This window comes from Eptesicus fuscus, chromosome 1, assembly GCF_027574615.1.
Source record: "Eptesicus fuscus isolate TK198812 chromosome 1, DD_ASM_mEF_20220401, whole genome shotgun sequence".
Classification (NCBI taxonomy): domain Eukaryota; kingdom Metazoa; phylum Chordata; class Mammalia; order Chiroptera; family Vespertilionidae; genus Eptesicus; species Eptesicus fuscus.
In genome coordinates, this window is record NC_072473.1 from 62,053,460 (window position 1) to 62,065,730 (window position 12,271).

General features: G+C 38.2%; 1 protein-coding gene across 1 annotated transcript; it reads left to right on the top strand.

The window, feature by feature from the left end:
* Positions 1-1,076: 1,076 nt before the first annotated feature.
* FAM133A (family with sequence similarity 133 member A) lies at positions 1,077-1,799 on the top strand. The gene has a single exon (XM_054716724.1). The coding sequence runs from the start codon at positions 1,077-1,079 to the stop codon at positions 1,797-1,799; it is 723 nt and encodes a 240-aa protein (XP_054572699.1).
* Positions 1,800-12,271: the final 10,472 nt, after the last annotated feature.

The following is a 12,271-nucleotide window of genomic DNA, read 5'->3' on the forward strand; positions in this document are numbered from 1 at the left end:
TATAAGAGTGTGGATTTGATATTATTAAAATGTAAAACCACTGTAGTATTATAAGATCCTTCTGATTGTGGTGTGGGACTGGAATGGAAAGGAGTAAGGGTAGAGATTTATATAAGGAGGCAATATAGTGTTGTGTTAGGTGTGAAGGGTTTGGGGTCTGGCTGCTTTGGTTTAAATTCTGGGTCTGCCATTTATTAGCTGTTACTTTATGTAAGTAACTAAAATTCTCTAGTTATTAAGTTATTAAAATTCTCTAAGCCGGAGTTTCTCCATCTGTGAGTAAAGAACAATAATAGAATCAACCTCATAGTATTGGTCTAGAGATTGAATGAGATAATCCATTGCAAAACACTAACCAGTCTCTGGCAGAAAATAAACACTCAGTAGATACTAGAGATTAATAGCCTAAGTGAGAGATGATAGTTCCTGGATTAACTTGATGACAGTATATATGGAGATAAGTGAATGGATATGAGACCTATTGTGGAGGTTTACACAACCGGATTTAGTAATGGATTGGATGTGAAAGTTGAGGGAGAAAATTTTTGTTCAGGTGTATCTGAATTTCTAGAGTGCTGTCAAAGAATGGAGTAGATAGTGCTGCACTTTTATAAGTTGGAAAGGTTTGCCTGGTACAGAATTTTGCAATAAAAATTTGTCTCTCTCCTCATACCATATAAGGCAGAATCAAAGAAGGAAAAAAAGGTATGTATTATACAATATAAAAGGAAATACTTATTAAATATTTTAGATAACAGAATCTTACATGAGTTATATAAAACACTTTATGTTTATTTGTACCACAATGTCTAAAATATGCAAAAATCTTAAATATGTATATTTGTTGTTCCTAAGGTTTAAGATTTTGAAAATTTCTACTGTAAGATGTGATAGCAGTGGAGAGTTAAGCTTATGTATTTATTTTGTCTTATGTTAAAGCTGCTTTATAATCATTCCATCTGCTTCTCTCACAGAATAGAGCCCACTTGGTATACCAGCAAATGAAGAACTTAAGGAGTGTGTCTAACCTTATTCTCCTTAGCAACTGAGAGTCTGCTCTGTGACCATTAGGCACCATGGGAAAGCGAGATAATCGGGTAGCCTATATGAATCCTATAGCAATGGCCAGATGGAGGGGCCCATCTCAACCTGTAGGCCCAACAATACAAGATTATCTGAATCGACCAAGGCCCACCTGGGAAGAAGTGAAGAAAAAAATAGAAAGTAAAAAGAAAGGCTCCAAAGCACTGGCAGAATTTGAAGAAAAAATGAATGAGAATTGGAAGAAAGAACTAGAGCAAACCAGGGAGAAAGCATTAAGTGGAAATGAAGGTTCATCCAGAAAAAGAGAACGAAAGAAAAGGAAAAAGAGGACATCTTGTCAGTCTTCATCTTCTTCATCAAGTTCTGATTCTTCGAGCAGTTCTTCAGATTACGAGGTTGAGAAAAAGAAACGAGGGAAAAAGAGAAAGAAAAAGAAGAAGCATTCATACAAATCATCAGAAAGCTCTACATATGAATCTGAATCAGAAAGCAAGGTATCTGGAAAAAAGAAAAAGAAGTCAAAGGATGAAACAGAGAAAGAAAAGTATATTAGAAGTGACAGCAAAAAAAGAAAGAAGACTCACCCTGAGGATAAACCTCTATCATCAGAGTCCTCATCAGAATTAGATTATGAAGAGGAGGTCCAAGCAAAGAAGAAGAGAAGACATGAAGAGCAAGAACAAAGAATGGAAAAAGCAAAGAAGAAAAAGAAATATCACAAGAAACACAGTAAGAAGAAAAAGAAGTCGAGTTAAGTCACAAGCCAGGATAACATCAAGATGAAATAAAGCAAGATTTCTCTATTTAAAAAGCAAGGCCTAAAAGAAAATCCATCTGTGAATGTTAGGGCCCATGTACCAAAATGCATGAGTTTCCCTGTGTTAATAGAATTATTCCTGGACTTTGAATTTCCAGTCAAATGCCACTGTGTCAGAAAGGGCCATGATTATTGACTGTGGCTTATATATAGGATTTTGTTTGTGTGTTTTTCCTTCCAGTGTTTACTCTGACACCTGAAACCCTGTTGTCATACTAGTGAGTGGTTAAAATGGTTGGAATTAAAGTAAAATGTTTTAGATAATATTTATGACAGAAATATATCTAATTTTAAACTTATCTAACTTGGGTATATGTTTAAACATAATCCGAAAGATCCAGACAAAGATAATTGACATTTTTGAAGCATGGACTAAACATTGATGTCTCAAAATCCTTATTTTTGAAGATAAGTTTAATTTATTTCATTTTTCTCCTTAATAAACTTTTGTTTACATGGGGAAAGGGCTTTTTTTTGGGGGGTGGGGAAGAATTTGTTATCACTTTGGCGAGCTGAATAGTGTGCCTTTGATCCTTATACATTCTATTTTTGCCAGTGCAGCAGCCATTCTTTTCTTACTTAATGAAATTCTGGTATGTTGTTGTATGCTACTTCAAGTGAACAAGAAAAACAACAACTTACCAATATAAGTAAGCCCCCAATTCTATGAAATTTACCTCTAATTCAATAGTACTGAATAGAATTTAGCATTAGAATGTTACATGATTTGCATTATCTTTGATACCAATTGGAGGGGAATAATTTTAAATAGACCCTGGTATTTTTTGATTAATAAAGATTCTGAAATATTTTGCATGTTTTATACTATTAATTTTTGATTATCCACAGATATTCTATATAACCGGTACTCCTTTTTATATTATTTATGCTTAAAATACAAGTTTCAAGTTTGTAATTTCTTACTCTTACTATATTAATTTTATTACTGTGTTTAATTTCACACTTGCCAAAATATTTAGCATGTAAAAAAGAAGGTTTTTAAAAAATATTTAATGCCTTCATATTGAAGCTGGTTTACTGTAATCAAGCTGAGTGCCAGACCTCTATTATATTGTGTGTCTTGTTATATAAAACTACTGCCACAATTTTAGTAAATATGCTGTTTTAAAGTTTGTTGTCTTAAGCATTACTAGTGAATTAAAATAAGAGATGAATTTGGGAGATAATGATAGCATTGATCTACCTATGTCATATTTTACTAAGAATCTGTGCCTCGTTTCTTTTGTTGATTCATGTTAACCACTAATGCTGAAATGAGTTGAAAATTATTTTTACTTTACAATTTTATATATCAGAGTAATATGATTTATAAATTGATGTTTCAAAAATACCTATTACAGGAGATGGGCCAATTGTAATGTCGTATATACAAAATATTTTGACATGATGAGAGTCAATAGCTATTTTTTTTAATTGCTGATTTTGTGTCTGGTCCCTTGCATCACAAGCAAAACTATTATAAAAATAGAAAACATCTAGTGTAAATAACATATTGGTTCCTCAAATTTTTCGAGTGGAAATAACAAAACCTCTCAATAAGGTTCTTGAAAAATTATAAATGTAATAACATGTTAGATAACATTGAAGCTTCATAACATGTGTTTCCTAATATATATAATCTATATATCTACAAGCTGATAAATTTATTATATTTAAGGGATATTTTGTATCCATATAGAGTTTTTCAAAAATTGTTGCTCATTAAAATATGAAAAAGCTTATATCATTTGTGGAAAGTGGCAAAGACATTAACAACTTATCAAATGTGCTCTCATCACTTCCCAGCCCATCATAGTTAGGCAATGCCATTTGACTACTTCTAGCAGAGGGTTTGCAGAGAGATTGTAAACAGAAGTGGTGTCCTTTCTATAGTGGAGCCATAAAAAGTCCTGCATGGATCCTCCAGCTCTCTCTTTACTTGCCATGGTGACCTGAAAGCAATGTGCTCCTAATGACATACCTACAAGATGGATGCAACCTGGGTCTCTAAGTCACTGTTTGTAAGGTACCTGCCCTGAAGAGCTGATGGACTTGCAGTGAGTGTTTTTAAAGTGAGAAATAAATTGCTATGTGTTAAGCCACTGAGATTTTGGTTATTTTTTGATACCATGGCACTCATCACCTAACCTAATCTAACAACATAGAGCTCTAGAATGTTTATTTCATTATTTACATAAAATAACTCACATTTTCTATCACATCTCCCTGTGGTCTGCAGTTGTTCAGAGGTGACCATTTATGCATAGTATAAGGAAATGTTATTTCATTTGCATTGTTATTTTATTTAATGACTGAAGAAGAAAATAGTCTAGCATAATATGTCATGCTTATCAGCAATGCTGACAGACTAGGAAGTAAAGCTTCATTATTCCTCTGATTATAGCCAAAACAATCTTCCAGGAAAGGTTTTGGGAAGGACATTTTAAAAAACTCTCATGATGACTTTATGAAGAAGAGGAATGCTGTTTTTTAGATGTAAGTCATTGGTATATGGTACAGAAAAGTGATATGGACATATGAAGAGAACAATAGGCTAAATAGATTCAGGTGATCATTTAATATGTAGCCTTCATATTGAAAGTAAAATAATTTTCCCTTACATGAAAAACACTAAAATTTGCTTTATGAGACTCATAAGAATAATACCTTTAGCCATAACATTCAACTAACTTTGTGGAAAGGGAAGCAGTGAGAAAGTCAATAAGAAAGTAGATGGGAGAGGACAGCAATCAATATAATCTATATTAAGAATGTAATTGCAAGCACAAAAAGAAGAATTTGAAACATCTCAGGCTGTAAAAGGATTAGCTTGGACATAAGAAGAATGAATAAAACTTGAGAGGTTCTGCTTTTATATCTTGCGATATGATAGTTCCTTTGTTTATTATAAATTTATCTTGAGAAAGTTGTACCTTTGACATTGTAACTCTAGTTATTTCCTGTTTAGTCATATTTATTTTACAAAGAAATATTTAATCTGATGTAGGTTTATAGCTACTTCTTTACTCATAAAAACTAGTCAAACATTCAAACATACTAGTACCTATGCACTTTGGCGCTGAACTGATTTTTCTAATCCTTTCTGAGCTGCAAACAAGATGTGTTCTTTTTTTTTTCAAATGGCTCTATCACTTTTAATTGACTCCTTCATGATACTTACCTTAGCTTACCTTGTATTGTGTGTTTTGTTATAATTGTTAAGAGCAATTGGCTAAGCACCAGGTTGAAAATCTTGGTGTGCCATTTCTTGATGTGTGAGCCTAATTAAGTTAGGTTTTTTGTTTGTTTGTTTGTTTGTTTGTTTTTTACCTCAGTGTGCCTCAATTTTCTCAAATACAAAGTCAGGAGAAATAATAGTGTCTATCTCCAGGATTATTATGAGAATAAGATAGAATAACATTGAAAGCATTAACACAGTTCTTGGTACATAGTAAATGCTCAATAAATGTTATTTCCTCTTTTTCCTGCTATCATCATCATCATTATCATCATCATCATTATCATCATCATCAATATTATATCATCATCCCATTCCCACTACTGTATTTTAACCTCCTTAAAGGTAAGTGGCTGTTTCATCTTTTATCTCTTGTAATAATGGTGCACAGTGTTTTGCATATGATAAGTGCCTCATGATTTTCATTAAACCGAATTAGTCGGTCAGGCTCTGGAAGAAAGAATAATCTAAATGAAAGCAATGTATCAGATGCTATGTATAAGTCCCTTACCTCACATTTTACACAGCTTACTGAAATATAATTAATATACCATCTGATTCACCTTTTAAAAGTATACAATGTTTTATAGTATATTCATAGATACAGGAAAGCAAAACCACAATCAATGTTAGGACATTGTGATCACATCAAAAAGAAACTCCATATTCTCTTTTTCCTACCACCACCAGTTTCTACATTCCTAAGCCACTATTGACGTACTGTCTGTCTCTATAGATTTCCCTGTTTTGAACATTTCATTTAAATGGAATTATAAAATATGTGGTCTTCTGTTGCTGGCTTTTTTACATGGGGTAATATTTTCAAGGTTTATCCATTTTATTGCACATATCAAGAACTATACCAAGATGATATGAAAGAAAATCTAGTTCATCCTACAAAATTTCTGCTAGAACCTGAAGCAACACCACCTCCATATTAGATGTGTCAGGCATCATTAACCTGACTTACACTGCTTTAAATATTGCAAGCTATTGAAGCATTATATTTTCTGGACGTAAAAATGTTCAAATAAGGATTTGTGAGAGATAATTGAACCAAAATTTATAATGGAGGCTAACATCAACACGAGATGAATAAGTATGGATATGCTAATATTCACTCCAATGAGCTACTACATTGAATGGTATAAGCAAGAACTCTATCTGGTGTTCTCAGATGTCTTTTCCCAGAAACTGTTTACTAAAACCAAATGATGATTATTATTAACTAGAGGCCCGGTGCATGAAATTTGTACACGGAGGGGGGTTGTCCCTCAGCCCAGCCTGTACCCTCTCCAATATGGGACCCCTTGAAGGATGCCCGACTGCCCATCCTGGGATCGGGCCTAAACGGGTAGTCGGACATCCCTCTCACAATCCAGGACTGCTGGCTCCCAACTGCTTGCCTTCCTGCCTTCCTGATTGCCCCTAACCACTTCTGCCTGCCAGCCTGATCACCCTCTAACCACTCTGCTGCCAGCCTGTTTGCCCCCAACTTCCCTCCTCTGCCGGCCTGGTCACCCCTAACTGCCCTCTCCTGCAGGGTTGATCACCTCCAACTGCCCTCCATTGCAGGCTTGGTCCCTCTCAACTGCCCTCCCTTGCAGGCCAGGTGCCTCCCAACTGCCCTCTCCTGCTGGCCATCTTGTGGTGGCCATCTTGTGTCCACATGGAGGCAGGATCTTTGACCACATGGGGGCAGCTATATTGTGTGTTGCAGTGATGATCAATCTGCATATTACTCTTTTATTAGATAGGATAGAGGCCTGGTACAGGGGTGGGGGCCAGATGGTTTGCCCTGAAGGGTTTCCCGGATCAGGTGGGGTTCCCTTGGGGCGTGGGGCGGCCTGAGCGAGGGGCCTGTGGTGGTTTGCAGGCCGGCCACGCACCCTGGCAACCCAAGCGGAGGCCCTGGTATCTGGAATTTATTTTCCTTCTACAATTGAAACTTTGTAGCTTAGAGCGGAGCCAAGCCTGGGGCTCCCTCCGAGGCCGGCAGCCATTTGTGTTGTGGTTATAATTGAAACTTTGTTGCCTTAAGCGGGTGAGCCCTGCCAGGGTGTGCGGAAAGCTTTGCTTCCCCTGTTGCCGGCGGCAAACCTGGCCTGCTCTCTCAAGCTCCATTCTGCCGCCATTTGTTTGAATTTGTTTACCTTCTATAATTGAAACTTTGTAGCTTGAATGGAGGCTTAGGCCTGGCAAGGGCAGGCGTAAAGCTTGGCTTCCTCTGTTACCTAGGAAACCTTGCTCTCTGTGGCTGTAGCCATCTTGGTTTGGGTTAATTTGCATGCTCGCTCTGATTGGATGGTGGGCGTGGCTTGTGGGTGTGGCTTGTGTGTGTCAGAGGTATGGTCAATTTGCATATTTGTCTATTATTAGAAAGGATTAGAGGCCCAGTGAATGGATTCATGCACCAGTGGAGTCCCTCGGCCTGGCCTGCGCCCTCTAGCAATCTGGAACCCCTTGGGGAATGTCAGAGAGCCAGTTTCAGCCCAATCCCTACAGAGTATGCATATAAGATCTTTGGTTAATCTCTTCCTGTCCTCCTCCTACCCTGTTCTCTCTGAGATTCATCAGTCTGTTCCATGTTCCATGCCTTTGGTTTCCACTCCTGAGTAGAGCATTTTCCCCCAGGTGGTCAGTGCATGTCATAGCTACCAGCCAGTCAGCTGGTTGGCTGGTCATCTGGTCACTTAAGCATATATATATATATATATATATATATATATATATATATATATATAATGGCCTTATTGCTAGCTATTTGAGTATTTTTTTGCCCATTTAGAGAAGTAGATTTCTTATTTTTTTCCTTTAATTTGAGCTGAAATAAAATTTATAGAGTTATTTTATATACTGTAAAATGATCGCCTATTCTGCTATCTTGCTGAGAACTGAAAATGCCATAGCTCCATGGAAACCTATGAAATATAAATAGAAACCAATTTATAACTATTTTATAAGTTAAAGTGGTTATATTAAGTCCTCAAATAATTGCATGGACTTTATTTTTCAAAAAAAAATCCATGACCAGAAGAGAAAAATGGTGGCTAAATAGGCAGCAGTGTTGTGCACCTCCTCCTAGGGCCAGGCCAGAAAAGAAACTAAATTGGGGAACATCCACCCTGAATTGACAAATTAGATCCAGATGAGAAGACAGTTTTCAATAAGGAAGGGCAAAGGATGCCTAGAGAACACCGGTTGCCAGCCATGACCCACATGGAACCACCACCATAGCCCAGCAGTAAGTAGCACAGTACCTCCTAGCAGTCTCCCAGATGTCTGCAGGGAGCTTGCACCACCAGAGTGAGCTCCTGCACCAGGCCTCCTCACCAGCTTACTGGGACCCAGCATTCTAGGATCTGGCTCCAAGACCCCACAGTGAGTGCAAGCCAGGGGGAACCCTTTGCCCCACCCCCACCCCACCCCAGACACAAGAACCATGCTGCTAGCCTGACCTGGAGCACCTGGAACCTGCTCCACCCCCAGTGCTGGGGCCTGCTGTCAGGGCAACCTGGAGCAACCCAGAGCATGCCCCAGTATGGGCCAAAGTGAAACTCTGACTGTGAAATCCAGAGCAACCCACACCCACACCACCCTGGTCCCCAGGACAGTACTGTTGGGGCCATCCTGAGCAACCCAGTACACATCTCACCCCAGGTGACAAGGGAGTGCAGACTGAGCCACCCAGGGCAACCCACTCCCACTCCACACTTAGGAAGGGCAAACTGGAGTAACATAGTGTGCATCTCACTCTGGGCTACAAGAAAGCAGGGGATGTGTGACCCAGAGCAACCTGTGCCCACTCCACCATGAGTCAAGGGTCTTGATGCCAAAGCACCCTAAAGTAACCTGGCATGCACCCCACTCATGCAACAGAGGAGCTGTCACTGTGCAACCCAGAGCAACCCGCACCCACTTTTCCCTGGCCCTTGGGACAGTCCAGAAGTGGCTACCTGGAACAATCCAGCAAATTTCTCACTCCGGGACATAGGAAAGGGCGGTCAGGGTGACCCAGAGCAAGCCAGTGTGCCTAGCCAGGGGTCACAGGACCGTGCCACAAGTGGGCTGCCAGAGGGACTTAGGGTGCCACCCTGTCATGGGTGCCTGGGCTGCACAATGACTTGCATGACAGAGGGCTCTGGGTACTCACAGGGAGTCCCACACTGGAGGAACTGTGCACATGCTCCCACCAGCCTGAGCACCTAAAACAGAAAACATAGGAACCAGATCTATGAAACAAGGGGATACAACTCAGAGCAGAGACAATAAAGGCATGAAACTCAGGCAGACACAGCCTCTGGGCTAATGATTTCCAAACCATTGCCATGATAGGGTCTTGAACCCCTCAAACCCTAAGCAAGGTGCCCAAGGCCAGAAAGAGACAACAAAAATAGGGAGACAAAGAAACAAACACCCAAGGAAAGAAAGGAAGGAATTGCCATAAAGGGCACTAAATGAAACGGAGGCATGCAATATGTCAGAAAAGGAATTCAGAGTAAGAGTCAAAGAGTTCATAAACTGGATGGATGAGAAAATCAACAACTTATGTAAAAATCCAGTTGAAATCAAGAATGATATAGCTACAATAGAAAACACTATGGAAGGTTTCAATAGTAGACTAGAAGAAGTGAAGGACCAAATAAGTGAGTTAGAAGATAGAGCAGGAAACACACCCAACCTGAACAGCCACTGGAGAAAAACATTAGAAAGCAGGAGGAGAGCCTAAGGGAGCTTTGAGACAGCATGAAATATATATATATATATATATATATATATATATATATATATATATATATATATATATAATAGGGGTGCCAGAAGGACAAGAGGAGGAGCAAGGATTAGAAAACCTATCATACATAATAATAGACAAACATGTAAATTGACTGTACCTCAGCTATGCCCACAGCCAAGCAGGAGTGAATATTCAAATTAACCTGACAAAGATGGCGGGTTAATTTGCATATGCAAGTGCGGAGCGGCCAGGTGGGGCAGGATGCCTGCTTTGAGGGGTAGGGGGGTGGAAGGAGCTACAGGAATTGTGCTCTAGCCGGGAGCGAGGACTTGCTGGATCCTGGGCCACCTGGGAGCAGGGGCTTGGTGGCTCCTGGGCAGCTGGGAGTGAAGCCTGGCGAAGGAAGGCCTATTCTTGCACAAATATCATGCAATAGGCCTCTAGTTTGAAGAAATAATGAAAGAAAACTTCCCTGATTTAAGGAAGAAAACATCACATAAGCACAGAGATGCCCAAACAAGATGAATCCAAAAGGATCCACACCAAGACATGTCATAATTACAATGGCAAACGCTAATGACAAAAAGAGAATCTTAAAGGCTGTAAGAGAGAGACAGAGAGTTACCTACAAAAGATCTTCTATTAGATTATCAAATGATTTCTCAACAGAAAAACATCAGGTCAGAAGGGAATGGAATGAAGTATACAAAGTGATTCAAAGCAAGGGACTGAATCCAAGAATACTGTACCCAGCAAGGCTATCATTCAAAATTGAATGAGAAATCAGGAGCTTCACAGGAAAAAAAAAAAGGCCAAGGGAATTTACCACTCCCAAGACAGCAATGAAAGAAATGCTAAAGGGACTGTTGTTATAAAGAAGAAATAGAAAGGGAAGAAGGAACACAGGCATAAAGGATATAAATGGCTACAAACAAGTACCTATCAATAATAATATTAAACATAAATGGACTAAATGCTCCAATCAAAAGACATTGAGTGACTGAATGAATAAGAAAAGATTACCCATATATATGCTGTCTACAAAAGATCCACCTCAGAACAAGGGACTTAAACAGACTGAAAGTGAAGGGATGGAAAAATATTTTTTCAGGCAAATACAAATGAAAAAAAAAAAAAAGCTGAGGTAGCAATACTTATATCTGACAAAATAGACCTCAAAGTGAAGACCATAACAGGAGATAGAGAAGGCCACTTCATAATACTAAATAAATCGATACAAGAGGATATAACTCTGGTAAACGTATATGCACTCAATGCAGTAGCACCCAAATACATTAAAAAAAAAAAAACTTCTGGAAGATATCAAGGGAGAGATTGACAGCAGTACAATCATAGTAGGGGGCTTTAATACCCCAGTGACATCACTGGATAAATCCTCTAGATTAAAAAATCAGCAAAGAAACAGCAATCCTAAACAACTCTCTAGATCAGATGGACTTAATTGACATCTTATAGAACATTTCACCCAAAAGCTATAGAATATAGATTCTTCTAAAGTTCACATGGGACATTTTCAAAGATAGATCACATATTGGGTCATAGGCAAAGTTTCTACAAATTCAAGAAGATTGAAATCATATCAAGCATTTTCTCAGATCACAATGGCATAATATTAGAAATAAACTACAATAAAAAATTCAAACACTTAGAGCCAAAATAAGATGCTATTAAACAATGATTGGGTTACCAAAGAGATCAAAAAAGATATAAAAACACCCTAAAAACAAATTACAATGAAAATACAACAATCCAAAATCTATGGGACACAGTGAAAGCAGTCCTGAGAGGGAAGTTCATAGCATTACAGACCTCCTTCAAAAAACAAGAAAAACTGGTATTAAATTATCTAACTCTACAACTTAAAGAATTAGAAAGACAGCAACAAGAAAAGCGAAGAGTGAGCAGAAAGAAGTCAATAATAAAGATCAGAGTGGAAATAAATTGCATAGAGACAAAAAAAAAAATACAACAAAAGATCAATGAAACCAAGAGCTGGTTCTCTGAAAGGATAATCAAGATTGATGAGTCTCTATCCAGGCTCATCAAGAAGCAAAGAGAGAGTACCCAAAAAAAAATCAGAAATGAAAGAGGCAAAATAACAACTGACCCCACAGAAATATAAAGGATCATAAAAAAAAAAACGCACACACTATGAACAACTCTATTCCAACAAACTCATCAACCTAGAACAAATGAACACATTCCTAGAAAAATACAACCTTCCAAAACTCAATCAGGACAAATAAGAGAAATCTGAATAGGCTAATAACTATGGAGAAAATTGAAGCAGTCATCAAAAAACTTTCAGCAAACAAAAGTCCTGGGCCAGAGGCTTCACATGGAAGTTTTATCAAACATTCAAAGAAGAACTAAAACCTATGCTCCTCATACTATTCCAAAAATTCAAGAGGAA